At 57.4% G+C, this 26,649-nt stretch overlaps 1 protein-coding gene and 1 long non-coding RNA gene across 5 annotated transcripts; one reads left to right on the top strand and one right to left on the bottom strand.

The window, feature by feature from the left end:
* Positions 1–132: 132 nt before the first annotated feature.
* Positions 133–10,114, bottom strand: LOC111097656. Its single transcript, XR_005365603.1, has 3 exons — positions 6,647–10,114; positions 5,389–5,486; positions 133–2,031 (listed from the first exon to the last, which is right to left on the bottom strand). It is a non-coding gene; the product is annotated as an uncharacterized LOC111097656 (long non-coding RNA).
* TRIOBP (TRIO and F-actin binding protein) lies at positions 3,085–26,128 on the top strand. 4 transcript variants are annotated; one of them, XM_038550636.1, is made up of 15 exons: positions 3,085–3,276; positions 8,246–8,302; positions 10,781–10,849; positions 10,962–11,051; positions 11,400–11,509; positions 12,278–12,289; positions 12,994–13,519; positions 14,164–14,274; positions 19,760–19,907; positions 21,607–21,709; positions 22,260–22,419; positions 22,497–22,610; positions 23,625–23,711; positions 24,489–24,652; positions 25,396–26,128. In XM_038550636.1, the coding sequence occupies exons 1-14, from the start codon at positions 3,085–3,087 to the stop codon at positions 24,648–24,650; spliced, it is 1,941 nt and encodes a 646-aa protein (XP_038406564.1). In that variant the 3' UTR covers positions 24,651–24,652; positions 25,396–26,128. The 4 variants fall into 4 exon arrangements, with proteins under 4 accessions (XP_038406564.1, XP_038406566.1, XP_038406567.1 ...); XM_038550637.1 differs by lacking the exon at positions 3,085–3,276 and adding an exon at positions 6,914–7,067; XM_038550638.1 differs by lacking the exon at positions 12,278–12,289.
* Positions 26,129–26,649: the final 521 nt, after the last annotated feature.

Genomic DNA, 26,649 nt, shown 5'->3' with positions numbered 1-26,649 from the left:
TTTCCTGGTTCCCAGACGAGAGAATGGTTGCAGCTAGCCTCTCCACCCCCCACCCCCCCCCCCCCGCCCCACCAAGCCTCAAGGGCCACATCTGTGTAATGGGGAAAAGTCTATAGTGACTCTCAGGGCTGCAGAGAGCAGGTTGCTCAGGATGCACAGAGGTGCAAGGGTGGGCCGGGGGGTGGGGGGAGATCTAAACACTAACTTTCCCTGATACCTTATGATTTCCTCTCTGCTGCTTTTGGGGGTTAAGGCACTAGGGTGATCAGACAAACAAGGTTATCTGGGCAGGGTGGTACCTTCAAACCCTGGGCGGGAATTACCTTATCACACTAAGTAAAGGTTGCCAACGTGCGGCAGGTCTGGCAGGAGGGAGCAGGTAAGTCACTGGCAGAGAGAAGGGCACAGAAACAGGGGGAAGGACTCTGGGATAATGGTGCTGGTGATGAGAACCAATGGGCACCTCCTTTTGCTCAGCTCCATGTTCAGTGAGTGACATGCCTGAGCGCATTTAACCCTCAGCACCAGGCATACTAAGTACAGTGTGTATTGTCCATTTTACAGATGAGAAAGTGAAACCCGGGGAGGAGAAAAGCCACTTGTTCTAGGTCACACCAGGGGCAGAACTGAGATTTGAACCCTGCTCGGGCTGACTGCGGAGCCCTCCCACCTCTTTGCATCCTGAGCTCCAAGCCCTGCTTGCAGAGAATCTCCACAGATTTTTCCCCATTAGACAAATGTGGCCATGGAGGCTGAGTTGGCAGCCGTTTCCTCTCTCATCTGGGAAAGAGGAAACTCAGGAGCTGGGAATGGAACTGCCAGCGGGGCCTCCCAGACAGTTACTTAGAGCAGCTTCAAACATCTCTTGTGTTGGAGAGTGAAACTGGTCCAAGGTCAAGAGTCAGGAACCCTAGGCTTGAGTCCTGTCTGTCACCAATGTGCATGGCTTTGGGCCATCGTCACCCCTTCTCAGCCTCATGGTGTTCTCCTCAATAGGGTAGCAGTTTGACATGGATAACCCCGGAGTTTGGTGGCCCTGGATTCCTAGGTCTGTACTAGCTCCGTCCTACTAGGGACAAGCTGTGGTAAGGGACCCATCCCTCCATTTGTGCATGCCTTCCCTAGACCGATGTTTACTGAAGACCTACTATGCACTGGGGCCCTGGGCTGGCCTCCAAGATACAGGCTCAGCCCACAGGAAACTCAATTTGGTGAGGCCACTGACATGTAACTGATGAGAACACAGTGTGGTCATCACTTTAGTGGCTGAATGTCCGATGCAGGGAGCCCTGCGCGAGGAGATTCTCCTGGGGGCACTTTGGCTCCTTTTGGACTGAGAGACCTGGAGGGCCAGGTGAAATTTTCCAGGCAAAACAAACATTTGCAGAGAGGGGAGGAAGGGGTGGGGGACAGAAGGGAGTGTGTGTGTGTGTGTGTGTGTGTGTGTTGGGGCACAAAGGACAGGAAATGGAGTGTTTCAGAGAACCACAAGTGTAGTCCCATTTCAGGTATAAAGGACCTGGCTTAATCTGGGAATTCCCAGTTGCTCAGTGTGATGTATCCCTAGCACGTAAAATGTGTGTGTGTGTGTGTGTGTGTGTGTGTGTGGTGATGGAGGACAACAGGCAGGGGTCAGATTATGATGGACGCTGACAGCCTGGAACAAGAATGCAGAGCTGATCTATTAGCACGGGGGAGGTGTTGAACTTTGAGCAGGAGAGTGATCTGATCGCTGGGTTAAGGGTATTACAAGCCGAGTCCCAGAGGCCAGGAAAGCAGCAAGGAGGCTGGTGCTGTCAGGGGCCACTGGGCCAGGGCACTGGTGGTAGGTGGGGTCTTCTGTTTATTCACTCACTCTATCAAGGACCAAATGCCTGAGTGAGGTACAGGCGTAGGGCACACGAAGGCAGGAAGGCCAGTGTCTAAAGGAAGATAGGCTTGTTCTTGGCCTCATTCCTCAGGGTGGAGAAGAGGCGGTCCAGTGGGAAACGCGGGAAAGAACTTCAGGTCCCTGGGACTCTGTTTCTTTGTCTGTGAAATGGGGGGAGTCATTATGGATATGACCGCAATAATATTTGAACCCCAAACTGAGATGACCGAAAATTGGAGTGGCAGTTATTCCCAGCTCCTCTGCCCCACCTCCCCTAGCGGCGGCACTTAACACTGAATCCTTACAGGAACACCGTGAGATAAGAGCAGGAAGGATCCCCTTTTACAGAGGGTGAGGCCCAGAGAGGTTAAGCGCTGTGCTTAAAGTTAACAGGGTTTGAACCACAATGCCGCACAAGCTTCCACCACATTTTCAACAAATTCCATCAAGGTCCCTTCTGTGCTGCAAGGCTCAGAGGAGCTCCCGCAGGCAAGAGGCCTCTTACAAACTGCCAAGTGCTGAGAATGTGGGAATCAGGTGTACGCCCACCCCCAAGAACCCAAAAAGGGGTTCTTAGGCCCAGAAAGACCCGCTTGTGAGGAGGGGCCGCCTGGGGAACGCCCTACCTTCCCTGAGCTCACCGTGCGCTTGCATTCCCCGCTAGGAATCCCCGCCCCTTCTTGCTGTGTGACTTTGGGCAAGTCGGCTCACCTCTCTGAGCCTGTTTTCTCATCAGTAACATGGGGACAGGGACACCTCCCGGTCAGGTCTGTGGCGAGGCCGAAGTCAGGTTGCACAGGTAAGAGCGGGGCTCGGCGAGTCGCCCACGGCCCCGTGGAGCGGAGGCAGGACCCCGGCTCCGTCCGGCGGCTCGCAGGAGCCCTAGGCAGGGCGACCGGGCGCCGCCCCCGCTGTGCAGCCCCGCGCCGCGGCCGGCCGAGTCCCCTGCACGCCGGGCCCCGCCTTCCTGCCAGCGCCGGCGGCCGCGGCCCCACGCGGCTCCCTTCGCCCCATCCGCCCGCCCCCCCGCCGCCCCGCCGCCCCGCCGCCCCGCCGCCCTCGCGCCCGTCCCGGCGCGGCAGGCCCCGCCCCCCGGCCCGGCCCGCGCTCCCATTGGTCCGCCCGCGCCCCCGCCGCTGTTTGTCCGGGCTTCCCCGCCGCCCATTGGCCCTCCCGGGTCCTCCCAGGAAGTTTGAAAAAAAAAAAAAAGTTTTATGGGCGGATGGAAGGGGCCGGGGCAGCGCCGGGGAAGGGCAGGGCCGGAGCGGCGGCGGGCGGCCGAGCGGGGCGGCGGCGGCGGCGGCGGCGGCGGTGGCGGCGGGGTTCCCGCGCTGCTGGGCCCGGCCCGAGAGCCCCTTCCACCTTCCTGCGTCCTGCTCCCGCCGCCCCGGGGCGCCGCCATGACGGTGAGTGCCCCTCCGCCGGGCCGCCCCTCCGCCCGGCCGCTCCCGCCGGGGCACCCTCGCCTCCCGGAGGCGGAGGCGGAGGCGGAGGCGGAGGCGGGCGCGGAGGAGGTCTCGGCCGGAAGACGCGGCGAGCCCGGCGCCCCCGGCCGGCCTGCCTCCGCTGGCCGCAGCCTCCCCTCGGCTTCCCGGGCGGGGGGCCAGGGCGACCCCGAGGAAAGCGGGCTGCGGGCCCCGGCAGCCCTCCGCTCCGCCGCCACCTTTGCGGGACGGGTCGCGGACACTTCGGGCGGCCGCCTCCTACCTGCCCTCACCCCCCGGGGAAGACCTGACCCGACGCTGCCAGACTCCCGGGGCTGCGGGCAGTGCGGGAGCGAGGACGGGCCCGGCCGCGGCGTGGGGTCGCGCCTGGGCCGCAGCGACGCCGTCCCGGCTCGGAAGGGGCGCGCAGACCCAGCGCTGGGACGGCTGCCTCCCCGCGTGGGCGCCGGCCCGAGGCCGGGGGGTGAGGGGCCGCCCCGCCCCGCCCCGCCCTGTCCGGGAGCCCGCGCTGGGACTTCTGGAGCGGCGCGATGCCCTGCTCCGCCGGGCTTGCCACTTGGCGGCGGCGCTGGGGCTCGGCGGGGGCAAGCCCACGAGTGAGGTGGGGCACAGAGGGGCAGGGCGTTGTCGTGCTGTGGGGGTGGACACTCCCCAAGTCACGTCGGTACCTGTGCCTCAATGATCGTATCGGGCCTCACGGCTGAGGTCACCATTATTCCCATTTCACGGCTGGATAAACTGAGGCTTGGGGAGGGACGGGGGTGAGTGGCCCGGGGTTGCCCTGAGCGTAGAGGAAGGAGTAGCTTCTTTTCAGGTCAGTCTGGCCCCTTGACCGTGATGTTCTGGAAAGGAGGGGCGGGGCTGCTTTTGGTTTCTGGCGACTGCCTTGGGGAGGCTCTGACAGCCTGGGGGCAGGGGCGGGGGGTGATGGAGTTGAGCGGGGAGGGTTTGCGCATGCGCACGTCCCTTCCCTCAGCTAGTGGAGACCCTGACAAGAAGTGAGCTGGGCTGCCCCTGGTTGGCCCTAAGGGCCCCTGCCCCCGTGAGTGTGATGACCGGGCCGCTGCTTGGACTTCCTCGGCCTCCGCACATCCTGCCACCTCCCTGCTGGCTCTTCCTGTCGTCAGCAGCCTCCCTTTGGTCAGGGAGCGGAGAGGGATGTGGGGGGAGGAGCTGAGTCAGTGTCCTGGCCACCCACCCCCAGGCCCCCAAGCCCAGGGGGAGGGTGGTTGCATTGCCTACTGGGTGCCTGCCAGATCTCGAACTGGGTGCTTTCACGTTAGCAGAGTTGATCCTTTAAGGATGATTATAGCTTCCCATCCAACCGATGAGAACACTGAGGTGTAGAGAGGAAGTAACATGGCCCCAGGGCTGAGCCAGCATTTGGATCCAGATCTGTCCGAGTTTTCTCTCCGGGGCTAAATAAGAAATGTACACTGTTGCCTCTCTTGAGGAAGCCCGTGGTGAACAGGGGTGAGGCTGCTCCGGGCAGCCTGTGGGAGCACTTGGAGGAGGGACAGCATATCCCTGTGGTGGTGATGGGGGCTTCCAAAGGAAGACACCCTCCCGTGATTGATTGTCAGACTTTGTCAGGTGGAAATGGACTGGGGAGGGAACACTGTAGACAAACACATCCTGGTCATGTTTGGGGAAAGCTGAGAACATACAAAAGGGACCTGGAAAGGAAGGCCTCGCAGGCCAGGAGAAGCAGTTTGGGCTTTGGTCAGGGGCACTGGGGAGCCAAGAAAAGTTTTGGAGCAGAGCAGAGGCTCATGGTCACCACTGACAATGTTTGCTGTGTTCATCGTGGTTGCTTCATTCCTGAGCCTGCCCTAGCCTTCTGTCCCTCCTGTACCTTTTCCACATCCTTTTCCCCTCTCCTGGCCTCCAGCCCTGAGCTCAGAGATCTACAGGGAGCAAGTGGTAAAGTTGCCATGAACAGGTAAATGCCTGAAGGCTTCAGGAAGCCGGGCCTGGAGTCCCAATCTGCCTCACCTCCTTTTGCCTTGGCCCCACACAGCCCTGCCCTTGGAGCCTCCTTCCCCAGCCACTGCCTGGCATCAAATTATATACCTGTCCACTTGTTTATTGTCTGTTTCCTGAGTTCCACCAGGGCAGGGGCCACATCTCCTGTTTGCAGCTGATTTCCTGGCCTAAAGCAGTGGCTGGTGCTTTAAAAAAAAAAAAAAAAAAATTGTTTTTCAGCACACATTCTCTTAGCCCCTGGTCCTGGAGGGGGTCAGCGCATGTCTCTAACTCCAAGTTGCTTCTCCTCTATCCTGTGAGGGATAAGTGAATGGCTTTAAGATAATCACAAATGCAGCAGAGGCTGTGGGAGAGCAGCTGGCATGGTGTGTGCTGTGTACTGGGAAAGGGGCCTCGGAGGTGGCAATTAAACTGGGCCTTAGGGCATGAGTAGGGATTTGCCTGGTCCACGAAGGAGGAGGAAGACTGGTATTTAAGCAGAAGACATGGGCCCATGTGGAAGGTCGGGGGTCCTGATATGTTGAGGATCAGAGAGCATATGTGGTGATATAAAAATGGAGTTCTCTGCTCAAGAGGGAGGCCAGGCTGGAAGGGTGAGCTGAGGCTTTTGTGCCATCAGGCAGCCGGACCTTGTTTAGAAGCCACTTGGAGCCATCCCTGGAGGTTTGAAGCAGACTTGTGACACTAGGCCTTTATGAGGGGGTCCGCCTGCCAAGAGTGTGCTTAGGGGCGGCCGTGTCAGTGGTCCAGGCAGGTGGGAGGCAGTGCTGACCTGTGGCCATGACCAAAGGGAGGAGAGGGCAGGTTGTGGGAGCTTCCTCAGGGAATGTGAGCTTCCTCACATGGAGGAAGGGTGCCTGGGCCCGAAGAGGCCATGTGGGAAGGAACAGCATGGAGGTTTAGGCTCCAGACCTTTTGACAGGGTTCCCAGGGTACCGTAGGACCTTCCCTGCCAGCGAATTTGAAATCTCCCATTGGCAGCCTCCTCCCCGCAAGGTGTCTGGGCCATCTAGCACCCGACATGGTGTGTGGTGTGTTTGTACCAGCTTCCAGAAGGTCACTGAGCTTCTCCGTGTGGAGCTCATTCAGTCCTCTCACAAAGCTTGGTGGAGAGCAGGACCGTCCCCCCATCATTTGCCACATTAGGCAGCCAGGGCTTAGGGAGGGGATGTGATGCACCCTCCCACACTGCCCCCTCCCCACCCTCTGCTTCCCAGGCAGCCTTTGGGGGTCCCTGCTTGCCATTCTAGCCAGGGAGCCCTTGCTCACCCCTGGAAGCCTATGGCTGATCACTGATCTCCCGGCCCCGGCCCAGTCTGATGGGCTCTGGGTCATCTGCTCGTACCTTCCCAGGAGCTTTCCCCTGATGCCAGCTCTGCGGGCCATCCCAGGTAGCCTGGCTTCTCCAGGCCGGGGGAGTGGGGGGTGACGACTGCCCCCAGAGCGCGGGAATTTAGACCAGGAAGGTAAATGAGGGTAATATTTATTCAGCAGGTTTTTGTCGAGGCCTAGTCACAGCGCGCCAGGCCCTGGGGGGGTTCCGGGGCTCTAGGTTCCTCACTGGAGGTTCCGGTCTGAATGGAGGTCACCCTGGTGATTTGGTGGCTCTGAGTGTAGCTGCCAGTCTTTGGTCTTAGCTTGAGACCTCCCTAAGCAGCCTCTGGCACTTGTGGAGAGCAGGGTAGGGGAGAATGGAGAGACACGGGGCAAACACAGCCCCGGGGTTTCCCAGCTCTGAATGGAGCCCTGTCCTCTCCCTCAGACAGGTATGCAGGAGGGGCTGCCCCGCAAGGGTGGGGCTGCTGGCCCAAGCCCCTCTTAAGCCACTTCCTCTACCTGAGGAAGAGGAGAACGGGCGGCAGGTGGGTCAGGGGAGGTGGCCAGGTCAGGTGGCTCCGATTTCCAGCTGCTGTCTCTGCTGCCTACCCCACTGGGCCATGCTGCAGGCTCCTTCCACGCAACCAGACACCTTGGCCTGGTGAGGTTGTGATGCCGGTGCTGATAGGTGGGCTCAGAGCCATGGCAACAGGTGGCTGCCTCCTCTGCCCATAGCCTGGCCCGCCCCACTCTCCTCCCTGCCAGTGGGCAGAAGCTGACACTACTGAAGGGAGCAGGACTTAGACAAGAGAGAAGTCTTGTCAGTGGGCTGGGAGGGTGTGGTGGTTGGAGCCCACCGGATGGGCACGGCCGGAGAAAATGCCTGGCTGAGCTGCTGCTTCATCTAGGCCCAGGTGGGGGTATCTAGCTCACAGGCCTCTGTGGGCCATGCTGCAGCTGGGAGCCCCCAGACCTCTGAGCCATGCCCCACTGGGCAGCACCCAGCAGGTAGGGCTTGCTGACACTGAGGTGCCATCTTCCTGGCCCTCCCAGAGATCTGGAGGGGACCAGAGAATCCCTGACGCTGGCCTGGGCCTGGCTCCATCTTTCAGGGTCTGCAGGAGACACAAAAAGGGCAGAGCTTGTCAGAACACAGGAAGATCAGTGAGCGGGGGATGAGCGGGGCATTAAGATATTCTCCTGGTGGGTCTCCTGGTCTTGTCAGTGAGAGGAACTGGACAGTTTGCTCAGCCCTGCCGGTCCAGACTGTTCTTAGAGCTCTCGGGGTCTTGATAGGCAGGGTTCTTCTGGGCCCTCACTCCTACTCTTCAGTGAGGAGGTAGGCTGGTGGGAAGGGGAGCCTGATATTGATGGGGATGTGCCAGTCATCCTGCCTACCATTGCTCTTGGCTCTCAGGTTGTTGGGGAAAGGGGCCAAGGCTGCCTCCGTGGCCGGGGAACCTGCCTGGATTTGGGGGTTACCTGGGCCTTCAGTGCCCCCCTCCTGGTTTCCCAGGACCTCAGTCTCACAGGACTCAGGGGAAGAATGGATGCAACACTCCCTCCTCCCCAGCCCTGGTTGGTTCTCCACCGGGCCTAAATTATCTGCCTCCTCATCTTCCCACAGCCCGATCTGCTCAACTTCAAGAAGGGATGGATGTCGATCTTGGACGAGCCTGGAGAGGTAGGAGGGCTGCAATGAGAAGGGAGGGGTCGGCCTAGGCAGTTTCAGTGCCTCCAGCAGGTCTCTGGGGGCAGCCCAGCAGGCTCAGCTGCTTCCATGTCTTGTCTAGGCTTCTAGAGAGCCTGGCCTATGGGTGGAGGGGCCTGAGTGGGCACCCTGAGGGCGGGTATTTTTTGTGCAGTTGGAGAGGGCCTTGGGCTATGGAGATGGGAAGGCAGAGGCTGCTGGGACAGTCTGCAGATGTACAGGGCAGCAGGAGTAGAGGCCTCCTAGCCCCTCACTCCCTGTACCCCATTTGCTCCTGTCGCCAAGAGTCCCTTGGCCCTCTCACCTTTGACAACCCTGGCTGGTTCTGAGGGTGTGGGGTGGAAGGGCTCAGAGAGATCAACTGGCCTGAGACGTTACAGATTCTCAAAGACTCAGCCATGTAGGCACCTCTCCCTCCCCCCAGAAGTGGGCCTCAGAGCACAGGCTTTGGAGTCTCACCAACCTGGGCTCCACTGGTCAGATCACAGCTTCCTCTGGCCTTAGGACCCACATCTATGGAATGGGCATGATGGATAATGATTCTTTCCAGGGTGGACAACAGGGTCAGGGAGGTCGAGCAGCATAGGATCCCTGCCAGAGCTCAGCTAATAACCTTTCCCTTTCTCTGATGCATCCATCCTTAGAACCAGGAAGGGCATCGGCCTCTCACTGGCTCTGCCCTTTCAGCTGCCAGGCTGGATGGAGTCTGGGAGCTGGAGCTGGCTTCCTGCCCACTCAGCCTGGGAGGGGACGGCTCCCCGCCCCTGTCCTGCATGCGCCCGTGGCTTGGGTCTGTGTGCAGCCCGCATGCCGGGGAGGGCTCCGAGCCAAAGGGAATCTCATTGTGTTTCCTACCCACATGTTTTATTCCCTCCAGCCCACAGCCTTCCGTTCCTGCTGCCTGCTCGCTGGTCCTCTGGTGGCTGTGCTCCAGGCTCACACAAGGCCTGGCACCCTGCCAGTGACCCTTCCCAACCTCCCCACCCAGGGTCTCTGGAGGGCAGAGATTATGGGCCCCACCCAGAACTGGCCGCTACTCATCTTCTTTCACAGGGTTTTGGAATGTCCAAGCTGGAAGGGCCCTGGGAGCTCAGCCAGCCCAACCCGTTGGTGCAGACAGGGGACAAGCCCACAAAGCTTCCATCTTTTCCAGGGCTGGTAGCCCCTGTGGTAGACCCAGGCCTAGAACTTGGGCTGCCTAAGACCGTGGAACTCACTGGCTCCTATCTCAGTCATAGATTAGGCTGAAAGGGCCAAAGAGACCATGTGGCCCAGAGACCCTGCCCTGCTTTATAGAGGGACAGTTGAGGTCCTGAGTGGGAACTCGGGCCATGCTTAGGACAATCCCGAGTAACTTAGTGCTTGGCCCTATGCTAAGTGCCATGAGAGACATACTCATGGCAGAGAGGGATAGATACTTCTAAGCTCACAAGAAGACTTAGGGACTTCTTATTAGCCCTACAGGTCAGAAGAGTGAAGCTCAGAGAGGTGGAGATACTTGATTGAAGGAACATAGCTAGCAAGGGATAAAATCATCGTAACCCAGGTCTCTTGGATGCTAAACCCTATTTCTTAGGGGAGGCCATATGGAAAGAATTCAAAAGTGTCATCCTGGCGCATCCTTGAAAACTTGCCATCTTCTTGAGAAAAGAAAACTAAGTATTTGAAATAACAATGTGGATAGAATTTGGTGATAGGGGAGCCCCAGGAGGGCTGAGGACTGGGTGGCATGTGCTGACCCTGCGAGTAGGTGGACCTTGACTGGCATTCCAGTGAATGGCCAGAAGCCCAGAGGTGGGCTGAGCTTGGCATATTTAATATCGGGCTGTTCTGGTCCCTTCCCCTCCCCTCCCCTCCCCTCCCCTCCCCTCCCCTCCCCTCCCCTCCCCTCCTCTCCCCTCCCCTCTGTGGCCTGCCAACCTAACCCCAGCTGGAGCAGAGAGGCACTGTGGAAAGGTGCCCAAATCATAAATGTGCAGATAACATACTCTCACAAGCTGGACACGTGTGTAAGCAGCACCCAGCTCAAGAAGCAGAGTAGGACCAGTGCTCAGACACCTCCCCCAGGCCACCTTCCAGTCCTACTCTGGCACTTGTCCTTGGCTACTGAGGTGGCCCAGAGGGGCATGGGGAAAAAGACAAGTGCAAGGTTCTGTTCCCTGACTTACTAGGCAAATGACCTTGCACAGGTCACAACCCCTTCCTGGTCTGCACCAGAGGGATAATCTCAATGGAGAGGGTCAGGAGAGGTATGGGACTGTCACCAAATCAGAGAAGGGCTCCCAGAAGGAAAGGGAAGGTGTAGTCAAGTCATTTCACAGATGCTGCCCCTGGAGGGGCCAGGCTTCAGATCTGGAGTTCCATCTCTGCTCTGTCCCCTGCACACACGCCCTTTCATTCTGCCCTGCCCGTAGCCCCCCTCCCCTGCTCACAGCCACCTCTCCTTCACAGTGGAAGAAGCATTGGTTTGTGCTGACAGATTCAAGCCTTAAATACTACAGGGACTCTACCGCTGAGGAGGTGAGACAGAGTGGGAAGGCTCATCAGGTGCTGGGGGGCCCTGGAAGGGGATCAGGGGGCCAGGGGTGGGGGAAGTGGAAGACGTGGACCATCATGGGCCTTCCTGCTGCAGGCCGATGAGCTGGACGGTGAGATCGACCTGCGCTCCTGTACTGATGTCACCGAGTACGCAGTGCAGCGCAACTATGGCTTCCAGATCCACGTGAGCCTCCATGCCTCTGGGGTAGCGTCATCCGGGTGATGGGCTTCGTGACTGGCTCCAAGCACTCATTTACCTGGAGGCCCTGTCCTCAGAGCCAGTCAGACACTCTGCTGCCAACACCTAGCCTATCTGGGGAGACCACAGATATCACCGGGTGGGTGGGATGTTGGGGAGATCTTGGAATCAGCTGACAGAGGGGAGCTTTTCTACCCTCTGCTCATCCCTAGGGACAGGACCTTAGGTTCCCTCCCCAGGGGGAAAGAGCCATCCTTCCAGGGTGAACAGTGGACACGGGGTGGTGGGTGGGGACTGGCCACGTGGCAACCTGCCCATGGGGTGGACTTGCAGACCAAGGATGCTGTCTACACTTTGTCGGCCATGACCTCGGGTATCCGGCGGAACTGGATCGAGGCTTTGCGGAAGACCGTGCGACCCACCTCTGCCCCGGATGTCACCAAGTATGTGCCAAGCTGGACTGGGACCTTGAGGGAAGCACTTAGCCCAGCTTCCCTGAGTGGGGTTCAGGCACACCAGCTGAGGGCTCTGAGGCTGTACCTCCTGGGTCTCAGTTTCTCCATCAACAAAATGGAGAGATGGCAATGAGCATTCTGGGCACTCACTAGAAAATACATGGAGGATTTGAGGTTTGACTGCCATCCCCCCAATCCTGAAAGGGGGGGAGGGGGTTAGACTCTAGAGAAGATGCCAGTGAGTGAAAGGCCCCCGCTAGGTGGCTGATTGTCTGTGAGCCGAGGGAGCTGTGTCTAAGCCTGTGTTAGGGAGAAGGTGTGGTCAGATAGTCTGGTTGGGGAGCTCATCCCCTGGAGGTGGCCATGAGTGGAGGGTAGGATGGCTGAATGAGCTGGTAGCAGTGCCCACACGGTATAAACCCTAGCCATCTGGGGGGGCGTGGGAATTGCAGCAGGTGCACAGCAGGAACAGGGTGTGGTGATGGGGGGCCCAAACATGAGCCCCCCCTCCCTCACTGGGCCATACCCTGGCTGCTCAGCCTCAGGCCAGTGACTTTCTTGTCTGAGTTTCAGATCCCTCATCTGTCATGCTGAGCGTGACATCTGCCTCCTGGGAGGGATGTATGCGGAAGCCCTCTGTGGACTCTGAAGCACTATGCAGCTGGACTTTTATTTAGTCTATAGGCTCAGCTGCTGTAACAAAGAAGCCCCAAACACAGTGGCATAAATACAGGAGAACTTTCTTTCTCTCTCCAGAACAATCCAGAGGTGTGTGATCCAGACCTGGTGGGGCAGCTCTGCGGCCCACAGCTCACACCTTTGTCTCTGGCTCTGTTCTCCAGGAGCCAGGCCAGGGCATGGCCGGTGCTTCATAGGGTGCCACCTGTCACACCATTGGGCAGAGTATTGTCACATGGCCTCACCGCTGGGACGGGTGCTGGCGGGTATTTTTGGCCAGGCAACTATGTACCTAGCTGTTACTAACAGAGGAAGGGGAGGACTGCCACGGTTTGTGCTCTATACCCAGAGGTCAACTCACTGCATCAGCAGTGGCCGTGGGCATCTCCCCTACTCCACTGTGAGTCTCTTGAACCCAGGACCTTGCCTTAAACTACACTTCTGGTAATAACACTTTGATCACCATTGGCAAAGGGCTTTTGGCTGCTTTACACACATCCCCCCCTCACCTAGTCCTCACATCCATCCTGTGAGAGGTACTGTTGGCCCGTGTTACAGATTGGGGGTCACTAGGGGCCAAAGAGGGAAGCCAGCAGTCCTGGCCCCTGCGCTGCTAAGTGTCAGCCCTGGGATGGTTAGTGATGAAGCTCTAGCTCTAACCTGTAGATTGGGTTGTGCTTCCTCCACGGTGGTCTGTCCCCAGGCCCTGGCCCAGGGGTGGCAGTCCAGAAGTGCTGGTTTGGGGGCTGAGCGGGCAAGGGCCTGCCTGACGCGAGGCTCTGTTGGCACCTTAGGCTCTCAGATTGCAATAAGGAGAACACGCTGCATGGCTACAGCACCCAGAAGGGCTCCCTGAAGGCAGGGGAGCAGCGGGGGTGCTCCGAGGTCATCAGTCGGGGCAGCCCGCGGAAGACGGACGGGCAGCGGCAGTCCCTGGACTACGTAGAGCTCTCCCCGCTGACCCAGGGCTCCCCGCAGCGGGCCCGCACCCCGGCCCGCACTCTCGACCGGCCCGCCAAGCAGGAGGAGCTGGAGCGGGACCTGGCCCAGCGCTCTGAAGAGCGACGCAAGTGGTTTGAGGCCACAGACAGCAGGCCTGTGGACACCGCAGCTGGTGAGGGGCCACGCCGGGGCCTGGGGGCCCCCCTGACTGAGGACCAGCAGAGCCGGCTCAGTGAGGAGATTGAGAAGAAATGGCAGGAGCTAGAGAAGCTGCCCCTGCGGGAGAACAAGCGGGTGCCTCTCACCGCCCTGCTCAACCAAAGCCGCGGGGAGCGCCGGGGGCCTTCCGGTGACAGCCACGAGGCCCTGGAGAAGGAGGTAGGCATTGCAGCTGGCCCTTGGGAGCCCCCTCACCCCGCCAGTGCCCCTCCAATCCCTGCAGTTACCCTGCAGCATTTATCTTGCATGCATAAAGTGATGGGGAGCTCACCCCTGATTCACTGTCTGATACCTCAGACTCTTACAAACTGGAATCTTCTTTCCTGAACCTTGGTGTTTCTCATTTTGGGGCATTTTTCCCCCCTTCTTAGGTTTGTCTTCAGCAACCACAGAGAAGGGAAGAGGAGGGAGAGATCACTTATTAAGCATCTTCTGTATATTCATCCTAGGCCTTCTTTACCTATATTGGCTCACGTAATCCTCAGAGCAGGCTCATGGTCCCAGAGGATAGACCTTGTCACGTTATATTTCTGGGAAACTGAGGCTCACAGACCACCTACATAATGTGATAAATGTCTGACCACAGTGTCCTGCTCCCAACCCTGTTTAGTCTTCTCTGGGACAAAGTTCTCCTGGGTCACTGACCTGGCCACCCAGGAAACAGCTGGAACGGCCCTTTGCCTGCATTTCCACCACGGGCTGCTTCCCCTGCTCAAACCCAAAGCTCCTCCCTGCCTTCCACCAACCCCTTCCTGGCTTCCCGGTTTCCACTGACGGCCCTGCACCCGCCCTTTCCTTTGTAGGTCCAGTCTCTTCGTGCCCAGCTGGAGGCGTGGCGTCTCCAAGGAGAGGTTCCTCAGGGTGCGCACAGGTCCCAGGAGGACAGCCACATCCCCCCGGGCTACATCTCGCAGGTGAGGCTGAGGGGCTATTTGTGGGGGCTGCGGGCAGGTTTCTGGTTGCCGTGGTTTCAGAGAACAGCTGATGTTCTGGGAGTGTCGCAGAACCCGTGTGAGGCATTTGACATGCATCATCTCATTGAATGTACCCCGCAGGTAGACATGACCACTGTGCCCATTTTACAGACAAGCCACTGAGCTATGAGAGGTTATGTGACTTGCCCGAGGTCAACTGAGCTCCAGATGTCAGAGGTGGGATTTGAGTTCGGTTCCGGCTAACTTCAGAGCCTGTGTGTGAGCCCCCATGTGACACTCTGCACTTGGACCCCTTCGCCCACACCATCCTGGGGAAGGAGAGCCAGTGGGGAGTGGGATCCCTGACGGGCAGACCGCCAGGGTCACTGCCTCGGCGCAGAGAAATCCCACCCATGCCTGCCAGGCCAAGGCCCTACAGCAGGTCGCTTGTGGGATGTGGGACCTTCCAGTGGCCCCCAGGGACACTCGGTCAGCCTGGGACAGTGGTTTTCAATTAGGGCTGATTTTGTTCCTCCAGGGACATTTGGCCATGTCTGGAAACAGTTTGACAGAAAAATACACGTGTATGTTAAGCACATACATGCTAATGTATGTTTACTGTCCATTTTAACGCTATAAGGGATGTTTAGGACACTGTACAAATACAAAATATGTAACTCTCATTGTGAATTCATATATAGCTAATTGAGTTTTCTCAGAATACTTTCACTAGTTTTTCCAAATACTTATATCCTCTGCTAACTGACAAGCAAGGATTGTTCTAACATGAACATTGGTTGACAGTTTGGTTTATGTTAATGAGTAAAATGAGAAGACTATGTCAAAACTTTACTTGATCAATGTCACAAGTAACTTCTGGCCAAATCGGATAATAGTTTTCTTTTGAGAATATTCTCTTTAGAGTATTTTCTCAAGTCTGTGTTCTAGTTACAATGTGATGGTCGTAAATCTGGCAGACTTGGAAGTTGAATCTGCATTATTAGCATTTTCTCATCCCTTGCTTAAGCCCAGTCAACAAAACAATAAATCAAGCCCTGATCTGTGATGTTTACCAATTTCCGTGGTGTAAATACCCCCACCATAGCTGATGTCCCTAAACGCCGAATCGGAAGATATCGTGTACAGGATTCTAGAGCGTTTCCACCTTACAAGATACAGAAGACGTAAATAAACTCAAGAGCATAGGGGCGCCTGGCTGGTTTAGTTGGTGGAGTGTGCGACTTGATCTTGGGATCGTGAGTTCCAGCTCCACATTGGGTGTAGAGGTTACTTAAAAATAAAATAAAATCTATTAAAAAAAAAACAACAAAAACTCAAAAGCATAGACAATAATAAAATGCAGTGAAATAATTAGGAAGTGATGAATTTTGAGTATTAACCTTTGTTTTCGCTGTAGTTAATTGTAAGTTTATATAATTTAACTTCTAAAATGGCTGCACTTAATAATCATGTCACAAAATTGCAAAAAAATATGACAGTTGGTTGCCTCTAGTCAGCACGTCATAGCCTGAAGTAGAAAAAAATGCTGGGATCCTAGGCTGTGGGCAGGGGCTGCCTTCTAGAAGTTCCAGGGCTGGAGGTGGCTGTGCGGGCCATGCCCAGGAAGGCACTGGTTTTGGGGTGGGGGCACAGGGTGGGGCAGGAGGTGGCAAGCCTGTAGGTGGAGACCTCCAGCAAGCCAAGGAATTGGGATCTCATTCCACAGCCCGGAGGAGACTTGGGGTCTGACCCTGACATCAGGAAGGCTGACATCAGGAAGGCGGTGTTGGGGCAGAGGGGGGCTTGGGAGGGGCAGGGGTGGGGTCAAGAGCTCAGACAGTGGTTGGAGAGGGGAGGGCTGCAGGGGGGGCGGTGCAGAGAGGAGAGGTTAGGACTGGGCTACTGGGCCCGAGGAAGACGGGGGCAGCCACAAGGGCCCTGAGGCTGGCCGCTGTGCAAGGCCAGGGAACCCTCTGTGGCTGAGTGGTGGCTGGGCCATTCAGCTGAAGGGACACCAGGGCCAAGGGGACTCGGGACCTGGGTGGGAGGAGGGGGTCTAGCTTTGGGGTCACCAGACATGGGGAGGGGAGGGGAGCGGAGCGGGAACAGCGGGGAGGGAGCAGTGTTGTGTAAAAGGCTCCCTTGAGGCCAGAGGAAGGAGTGGGTGGGACATCTTCAGGCTGAGTGAGGCCCAGCACCAGGGCCAGAGGCAGCTGGGACACCCCTCAGAAACCCTCCTGTCCAGAAGCCTGTACAATGTTCTCTGAGCCCCTGGACGGCTCCGTTCACAGCCATCAGTATCCAGTATCTCAGCAGCCTCACTTACCTATTTTACTGTTAGAACCTGCATTAGATTCTCTTTGGGAAAAGATTTGTCACTAAAATGAAGTTTGAAAAGCACTGCTCTGATTGCTCAGCTTATGGGTGGGGAAACAGCCCCAGAGAGGAGGTGAGACCTCCCAGCTGGAGGCAGCCGTGTGTCTGCAGTCCAGGCTTCTTGGTCCCCGTGGGGCCACTGGGCTCACAAAGGGCTGTCAGCATTTCACCCTGTTAGGCTGAGGTGGGCAGGGGTGCAGACAGAATTGGGGAGGCCGGGGGTGAGAAGGGAATGATAAGGAAACAGATGGGGTGGAGGAGGGGCCCCAGGTGTGGAGGGCGCCAGAAAGAGGAGCTGAGCCATCCGGGTCTCCCTTTGGCCCAGGAGGAGGTGGCTGGGGATTCAGTGGACGCTGGAGAGGTGACAGCTGGAGAGGGATTCCCCAACCTGGTGTCTGCATCCAGTGGGCACCTCTCTTTCAGCTTGTGGGCCTTGCCACATAGGACAGCAGCTGGGGGGCCTTGGGCTTTACCTGTTGGGACTTCCATTCCTCGTCTGGCCTCCCCGCAGGTTATTGGGAGTAACAGGCATTTCATTAGTTACTTGGATCCATGACTGAGGTGACTGCTGGACACCTTGGGCCCTCAGGAAAATCGGTCAGAGAGCAGCACTTGGCTTTCTAGGAGCCCCTCCTTTCTCATGGGCCGGGGTCCTGCCTCTGGACCCCCTATTTGCTGCAGGGTGTGCCTGCCTCATCTGGCCCTGTAAGGACAGCAGTCCCCACCCCATGTTACTCCTATCTCTATAAGTAGGCTTATCTTAGGGACCCTCATGGGTTGGCCTTATAGGTCTGTTTTATAGAAGAGGACACTAAGGCTCAGAATGGGGAAGGGGCTTGTTCACTCTGGTACAGGGAGGATCAGGACCTGATGTGTGGAACTCCAAAGCTATGTCCTGTTGTTCTGACTGGAGGGACCAGAGGACATATGCAAAGGGACAGGCATTACCTGCCCCACTCAGAGCACCTGGACCTGAGAGCCCCGGCCCTTTCTCCAGACTGGTCCTTGTAGCCCCCTGGTGCGGCTGCTGGAGAGGTGGGGGTCCATCCCACACACACACACACATACACCATGAGGTGCCCTATGGCATCAGGGGAATATCCATATCGATTTCTTCAAGGGCTCTTCCCCTTTCCTTTTTAGTGATCTTATATTTAATTACATAAAAAATACATTTTCAAAAATAATTCAGCCAATCAAAAGGTTAGACATAAACACATGAGCTCTCCTTCCCCTGCCCCCCACTCCCAGGGGTCCCCTTGGTCACCATCGGAGCATATCTCTAGACTTTCCTGTTGCTATTGGAACAGATCACCACAACCTTAAATAACACAAATGTATCATCTCATGGATTTGGAGGGGAGCAGCCTAACCAGGGTCTCGCTGGGTTCAGATTGTTTCCTCGGGCTCTGGGTGGGACCCGTTTCCTTGCCTTTTCCAGCAGCTTGTGGCCACCTGCATCCCTGAGCTGGCCCCATCCTTCATCTTCCAAGCCCGTGGTGGAGAGCCTGACCGCTTCACTCCCGGGCACTGACCTTCTGTGGTCACTTCTCCCTCTCTGCCCTCCTGCCTCCTCTTCCACATCTGAGGACCCCGTGACCACTGGGCCCAGGGGATAATCCAGGATAGTCTCTGTTTTAGGGTCAGCTGATGAGCGGTCTCAATTCCCCACTGCCGTGTAAGGTGACATTCAGAGGTTCTAGGGAGTAGGACGGGGCATCTCTGGGCACCACTACTCTGCCTCCCACAGTGTCCTCCCATACCCTTTTCTGTGTTCGACGTGCATGTACTCAGATGCGTGGCTCTGTGTTTTGTTTCCGTGAGTGGGATCGCACAATACATGTCAGAGACCAGCTTGGGTGACCTCACTTTCAGGACACTTTTCCACGGCAGTTCACGTGGGCAGCTCTGTCCTTTACCAGCCGCCAGTGGTGGGGGGAGGGGGGCAGGTAACCTTTGTAAGGCTTGATCCCATCATTTATTTAAGGGCTCTTCTGTTCAGTGTTGTTCCTGTTTCCCTCTGTTACCAGCCTTACCGTAGGGCATACCCTTGTCCAAGAGTGTTTGTGACTTTCTGTGGGGTCATTCCTTCGTACACATGTGACTTTCTGCTAGGTCATGGGGCGGGGGGGGGGGGGTTACTAACAATGTGATGATGCCACCCAGGTGCCCTCCACGCACCTGTCCCAGCTGACCCTCCCAAACAAGTGCGTATTGTCAATATTTTAATAAGACTTGCCAGTCTAGTCTACAGGCTTGTGAGGTCATCAATTTTAGCTCACTTACTTAGCACCTGCCACATGTCAGGCCCTGGTCTGGGCCCCCAGGGACTCTGAGCTGGATCAAGTCTTCCCTGTCTTTTTTTTTTTTTTTTTTTTTTTTTAAGATTTTATTTATTTATTCATGAGAGACACGGGGAGAGAGAGGGAGAGAGAGAGAGAGAGAGAGAGAGAGGCAGAGACACAGGCAGAGGGAGAAGCAGGCTCCATGGAGGGAGCCTGATGCAAGACTCGATCCTGGGTCTCCAGGATCATGCCCTGGGCTGAAGGCGGCGCTAAACTGCTGAGCCACCCGGGCTGCCCAAGTCTTCCCTGTCTTTGGAGAACTTACAGTCTGGCAGAGGCAGAGCCTTCGGATGCAGGTGAGAGGCTGTCCAGAAACAGAGCAGGGAAGACATTAAGCTGGACTGCAGGCCAAGTCCATTACCCTGGAAGAGAAAGTTGCAGAAGAACGTTCCAGGCAGAGGGGCTTAGCCTTAGCTCAAGCTCAGAGCTGTGAACATGCCATGAGTCATTCTTTATAACTAGAGTTCCTTGGTGGGGAAGGGCCTGGCGTGAGGCCACAAGGGTCAGACACAGGAGCAGGGACCTGACCCCGTGGGAGAGGAGCCTCTGAAGGGTTGGAAGCAGGAGAGTGACATGGTGAGGTTTGTGGATTGGGGGGGCAGGGGCAGGTGTGGCCCGTGGAGCCAGACTCCAGGAAGGAGAGGTGGAGACAGCCGGACTGGGGCAGGCCTGCCCCTGAGGCTCACCGTCTGGGGCTGGGCACAGGCCACCTTCCCTGGGCAAGTGGGGGCAGCACCGGGACCTAGCTGGCCTCCCGCCCACAGGAGGCGTGTGAGCGCAGCCTGGCCGAGATGGAGTCGTCGCACCAGCAGGTGATGGAGGAGCTGCAGCGGCACCATGAGCGTGAGCTGCAGCGGCTGCAGCAGGAGAAGGAGTGGCTCCTGGCCGAGGAGACGGCCGCCACGGCCTCAGGTGAGGACCCCGGGCCCCATGGGCCCCCCACTGCACCACCTCGATGAAATTGGGGAGGATTTTATTTTATTTTATTTTATTTTTATTTTTTAGATTTTATTTATTTATTCATAGACACAGAGAGAGAGGCAGAGACACAGGCAGAGGGAGAAGCAGCCTCCATGCAGGGAGCCCGATGTGGAACTCGATCCCAGGTCTCTAGGATCACACCCTAGGCTGCAGGCGGCACCAAACCGCTGCGCCACTGGAGCTGCCCGGGGAGGATTTTAAATAAGAGGTGGGGGTCTCAGTCCAAACTTGGGAACAGGGGCTGGGAGGGGGTGGAACCCCCAGACCTGGCCTCTGCTCTTACTTGAGAAGGGGAAACTGAGACAATAAAAGCATCTCCCCTCCTCCCGCCATGTCCTCTCCTGGGTTGTGACTCCTGTCTCTCAGGGGCCCGCAGACCCTGGGGATCCACCCCAAGCCACATGTACACCCTAAGCTCCAACTCCATGCTCAGGTGCACACTGTTTGCTGGGATAGAGACTACGCAGCCACAGACCCTTCCTGTACTGCCGGCTTCCCGGGGGAGAGGCCAGACCCTGGGGAGGGCAGGAGCAAAGCTGTAAGCTATTGCCAAGCCCTGCTTCCCATGCAAGCACCCTTAGCTCTTTGCAATGCCTGACAGACCCCATTTCACAGATGAGGAAACTGGGGCCCAGAGAGGTTAACGACTTGTCCCAGATGGCACAGCTTGGATATGGTGGAGTGGGGGTTGCTCAGAGCACCCCGACTGCACAGCCAGGCCCTGCCCCTACCCTCTGCTCTCACAAGCCAGAAACAGGAACACCCAAGATTTTAGATAACTCCCTCCTTCCCTGTGTTCCTTGCGCACCTCCCGTGTGGGCCTGGCACATCCTAGGCATCTAAGATTAGTGCTATAAGGTTTCACAGTGAAATTTCTCAGAGTTATGCTTACATGCACTAGGAATGGCTGCAGAGAGCCTGGCATCTGTTCAGGTCAGGGACTGCCACCGAAAGAGTGATGAAAAGCTTCCAGTGTTCAGAACCTTTGGATTTTAGAATTATGGATAAGATTATGGGCAAGGGCCTGTTTAATCCTCCCAGCAGCTCTCTGTGAGTATGGAAACACTTGGTCCTTGGTTGCTCACAGTCTGAAAAGCCAGTGGGAGCACTCCGGGCCAGGCATTGCTCTACATGCTCTACACACATCTTCCAATAACCCACAAGAAAAGGTGTTCTTGTTATTCCTGTTTTCCAACAAGGGACCCAAGGCCCAGAGGGTTAAGTCCTCTGCATACAGTTGTACAGATTTGTACCAACTGCAATCCCTGCACTGGGCAAGATCAGTGGGGTGGGCAAGGGAGCTTGGCCTTGTGAAAGAACCTTCCAGGCTCTGCAGGGATAGTGGGCTCTGTGGGGTCTTACCCAGACATCACTAACAAGAGGAACCAGTGGTCAGACACTGAGGTGTCTCCCCAGCACTGTCCCATCCCAGCAGAGAGGGATTGTTATCCTCCCTTAATAGGCTCAGAGAGGTCGAGCAACTTAACCTAAAGCCACTCAGCTCCTGATACAGCCTGGCCCAGTACTCTTCACTTCTGTCTGTGTGATACATGTGGGGCCTTGGAGGAGGTGGAGCTTACTGCTGCTGACCCCTCCCCAAACTCCACCCACCTCTCTGCCCTGCTTCTAGCCATTGAAGCCATGAAGAAGGCCTACCAGGAAGAGTTGAGCCGGGAACTGAGCAAGACACGGAGTCTCCAGCAGGGCCCAGATGGCCTTCGCAAGCAGCACCAGTAAGATGGCACCTGGACCCTGGGGTCTCTGGGCTGGGCCTTGTTCTGAGCTATGGGGCTGCCCACCCTGGTATTGGTGAGGCAGGAACCTGTGCTGAGGATCCTTGGCAGAGGACACATTACTTTGCCCCCAGCTGAGACTCCCAATCCAGTCACCCGGCACAGGGGACAGAATCAGTAGGGCCTCAGCCAGAGCCCCCTGGCAGTCCACATAGATTGTACTTAGGCCTTTCCTTGTGGGGCTGGTCCCAGCCTCCACCTCCTCTTCTGGTTCGTGTCCCCTAGAGCTGGGCTGCAGTACCACCCTCGGGCAGTAGCTGTCCCTCCCCACCACACAGAGGACAGTTCTGGAATGTTAGGGCTGTAGGCTCTTTGAGGCCCAACCCATCCCCTCATAGAGGAGGCCCCTGCAACCCAAAGAAGCTGTCACCAGTTCACAGCCCCACCTTGGGCTGAAGGCAAAATCAGAGCCGTACCTGGGGTCTTGAGCTGCTGAGTCTTTTCTTGACCCAAGTCCCACCCCGTCCTTGTCCTCCTCTGCCCTGGACAGGTCAGACGTGGCGGCACTGAAGCGGGAGCTGCAGGTGCTGTCGGAGCAGTACTCGCAGAAGTGCCTAGAGATTGGGGCCCTGATGCGGCAGGCCGAGGAGCGTGAGCACACGCTACGGCGCTGCCAGCAAGAAGGCCAGGAGCTGCTGCGCCACAACCAGGTGAGCCTGGCCCGGGGTCGGGGGCACCGGGGCACAGCAGTCCATCAACCCTGCGCTGACCATCCTGTGCCTCCCAGGAGCTGCACACCTGCCTCTCAGAGGAGATCGACCGGCTACGTGGCTTCATTGCCTCACAGGGCACAGGTGACAGCTGTGGACGCAGCAGCGAGCGGAGCTCCTGTGAGCTGGAGGTAAGTGCCCACCACTTGTGCCAGGCAGCCTGGTTCTCAGCACACCGACAGGCCAGGTGTGCCCTGCAGCAGAGAATGGCATGGCTCTGCTGGGCTGGCCCCCAGGGAGGAGAAGCCAGCACAGCTGGGACGAACACCTGTGACAAAGCCCTGTAGCCAGAATCCAGCCCTCGCATCTGGGTCCCACCTAGCTGCTGGGTGACCACAGTTGGTCACCCCACTATTCTGAGCCCTAGTAGCTCATCTGTAAAATGAGGCTAGCACCCCCTTACTGAGAGACATTAGAGTGAGAAAATGTGTGATCCAGGATCCCCTTGTACTGTATTTTATTTTATTTTATTTTGTTTTACAAAAACATATATATATATGGCTGTACGCTGTGTCTCGAACTTCCATAAGTCCTTCATGTCTGTTAACTCATTGAATCTTCATGACAGTCCTACAAGGTAGATATAGTTACTATACCTGTTTATGGATGGGACACTGAGACGTAGGGTACCTTGCCCAGGTACCTTGCCCAAGGTCTCACAGCTAGTCAGCGCAGGACTTGGGATGTGAACCTGGCTGCCTGCCTCCAGATCACAGCTTTTAAGCCTCCCCAGTCCTGGCCGAACCCATCCCCTACTTGGTCAAGTTAGAATAGCAACCCCTACCCCTCAGGGTTTGAGGAAGGGTTAATGAGATATTTTACAGGGGGGCCCGCCCTCCATGGTTCACTGGAGGGCTACACTATGGTCATCTTCTTTGCCCTCAAGTTGAGGGCTGGGTGCTGGTTCGGGACAACAGGAGAGGTGACCATGAGATAGCCACTCACTGGTATGAAGAGGTGAGAGAGCAAGGAGAAATCAGAGAGGGCTTCCTGGAGGAGCCTGGCCCTGGGGTGTGGTGGTCTTGGGGCAGGTTGGGAATTACATTCTAGGGGTCTGAAGCAGAGAGAAGCCAGGCCACATGGTGCTGTGGGCCAGGGTCGCCCTGGCCTGTGGCCCTGGGTCAGCCTGGCACCGGTGACCCTAGGTGTTGCTGCGAGTGAAGGAGAATGAGCTCCAGTACCTGAAGAAGGAGGTGCAGTGTCTCCGGGATGAGCTGCAGATGCTGCAGAAGGTAGGGTCTGACTCGACGCTGCTGGGGAGGGAACCTCTGGGCCCACCTGACTGCCCCGCCCCATGAGCACCTGCTCCATGCCAGCCACTCTCCTTGCCTTGTTCCTGACTCTCCTCATGCACCTCCCACGTACATGTCCTTGTCCCTATTTACAGACAAAGACATGGGGGCCAAGAGAGGGAGAGTGACTTGCCCATGGCCACACTTGCATTTGTGCTGTCAGCAAATACTCACTGAGCACCCACTAGGTGTCAGGCACTGTGCTAGGTGCTGAGGGCCAGCTGTGGACAGAAGAGACTCGCAGCCCTGTGCAGCGGAGCACCCGTTCCAGTGAGGAATGAGCTGTGTGGCGGGCAGTGGGGAGGGCCACGATTTGGGCCTAGTGTTGTGAGTCTGAGGCCTGCCTGGTGCCATGTCCCCATGTCTCTGATACCCCTGTGTGTTGGTGGCTCCGTGAGGATATGAGTCAGACTCGTGGGAAGGGGCCCAAGCCCTGGGCCAGGCTGACCTGGTTCGCACCCTGGCCACTCGCTGCCAAGAGGTCTTAGACAAAAGCTTCGCTTCCCTGAGCCTCAACTCCCATCTCAAGGGATGAAAATGATGCTGGAAGCCATCACTGGGTCCTTCTAGGAGGGTGTGCCCAGGCCTGGGGGCTGCCAAGGGGACGGGCCTGGGTGCTTCGTGTGGCCAGCAGGGAGCTTGGCAGGCATGTGCCAGGTGAGCAGGGCCAGCGAGGGAGGGCTTCACGCCCTCATGGCCCCTTCTGCGCCCTCCCAGGACAAGCGCTTCACTTCAGGGAAGTACCAGGATGTGTATGTGGAGCTGAACCACATCAAGACACGGTCAGAGCGGGAGATCGAGCAGCTGAAGGAACACCTACGCCTTGCCATGGCTGCCCTGCAGGAGAAGGAATCGATGCGCAACAGCCTGGCCGAATAGAGGTGAGTGCCAAGGGGTGGGCAGGGCCGAGCGGGGCGGGGGCCTGGTGGGGCACTGGGCCTACAGGGGTGGTGAGCTCAGGGCTCATCCACGCCCGACTCACTGTGCCACTGACCCAGGACGCTTCCTTCTCGTGGCCCCTGCAACATGGGGCTGTGGGGGTGTCGGTGGGTCAGTCAGACTCAGTCAGAGGCTGTTTGTAAACCTGAGTGTGTTTCTTCAGAGTTGGGGCAGTGCAGGTCAGGGCCCGATGGTTACCGCGTCCCCCCACAGGACCGCAGGCACCTGTTAGCGCTGCGCCCCCTGCCCCCCACCACAGCCTCATGAACCCACCCGCCTTGTCAGGACTGAACAGTGCCCCTGGTGGGTCTGCCTCGGCTGGGCCAGCAAATCCAGGGAGCCTGGGTCCCGCTCCAGAGCTGGCAGCGTGGCGCCCATCACTGACCCTCAACAGCATCCCTTCCACTGAGCCGCGCACCTCTGACATCCCGGGTGGAGCTCGGCGCCCTGCCGTAGTCTCGGGCCATTGGGGACTCACCAGGCGTCAGCACTCCTAGGGGGCATCTCCTAAGGCTGCACCAGCCTGGAGCTCCTGCTTTCTGACCCATCCTTGTGGACTTCCCGAGGCACTTGGGAGGGGCCAGGCGATTTGGGGAGAAGCCCAGAGGAGCAGCAGGTCTGGCCCAGCCTTTGGGGACCACCTTGCCTGGCCTCCACCTGCAGCTCCCCGACTTTTGCCTTCCAGGTCCTGGTGGCCCGGCCCTGGCGGCAGACCCCCCACTCTGGCCTGAGGGGACCAGTCCGTTGCCCTCCTTCCTGCTGGATGGAAGTCAGAAGCCAGCCAAGCTTTCTCCCCACCCTCTGTGGGCCGCACATGCACTCATACCCACCACACACACACACACACACACACCACACACACGCATGCACATGTACACACACATACACACTCTGCGTATCTGAGCGCGCCCCTCGCACTGGGTCTTACCTTGCACCTTCTTCAGGATTTTATATGTGAAGAGATTTTTATATAGATTTTTTCCTTTTTTTTTCCCCCAGAACACTTTATACTTTGAAAAAAGCAATTCCTGGTGGCCTTGTGCCTCCATCACTGGCTCCCCCTCTGTCTCTAGCCACCTGCTCGGGCTTCTGGGCCCGTGGCCCTACCCGAGGAGTCTAGCAGAGGCCCAGCAGTGGCCATGGCAGGGTGGACTCTGGTGGGAGAGGCAGGGAGCCAGCCACCCTTTTTCCTACCCTACCTCCCACTAACTACTTCCTGCCCTGAGGGGACCCACACCTTGGGACTCTGGACAGAGGGACAGATGGGCAGAGGGAGCCAGAAGCTGTCCCTAAGGCCTTGCCTCCTCCTCCTCTTCCTCCTCGAGGGGGTGCTAGGCATGGAACGCTGGAGCCGCCCCATGAAGGCATTTCTCTCCTGCCCCATGAGCCTTCTTAACTTAATAAAATGTTCCCACAGCTCTGGTGTCCAGGATGGCTGGGGCAGGGTGGGTCATGAAGGCTGGGACCTCACCACCCACACCCCCGGCTCTCCACCCTTCCTGAAGGGAGGTGAGTGAGTTCTGAGGGCAGAGTTGAGAATCCAGTTCATGCATCAGGCCACAGCTTTGCAGCACCTCGTGGGGTTTGCAGACCAGCAGCTGCAGCTGTATCACCAGGGAGCTGGTTAGAAATACCAAGTCCAGGGGATCCCTGGGTGGCTCAGCAGTTTAGCACCTGCCTTTGGCCCAGGGCGCCATCCTGGAGTCCCGGGATCGAGTCCCATGTCAGGCTCCTGGCATGGAGCCTGCTTCTCCCTCCTCCTGTGTCTCTGCCTCTCTCTCTCTCTCTCTCTCTCTCTCTATCATAAAATAAATAAATAAAACCTAAAAAAAAAGAAAAAGAAATACCAAGTCCAGGTCCCACCCTGACCCACTAAGTCAGAATCTACACTGTGACTCAGACCCCCAGTGACTTCTCCAAGTCCAAGAAGGCCTAGCCC

The sequence above is a fragment of the Canis lupus genome, chromosome 10 (assembly GCF_011100685.1).
Source record: "Canis lupus familiaris isolate Mischka breed German Shepherd chromosome 10, alternate assembly UU_Cfam_GSD_1.0, whole genome shotgun sequence".
NCBI lineage: Eukaryota > Metazoa > Chordata > Mammalia > Carnivora > Canidae > Canis > Canis lupus.
The sequence above is the reverse complement of the archived record's forward strand: the minus strand, read 5'-3'. Positions and strand labels throughout refer to the sequence as shown.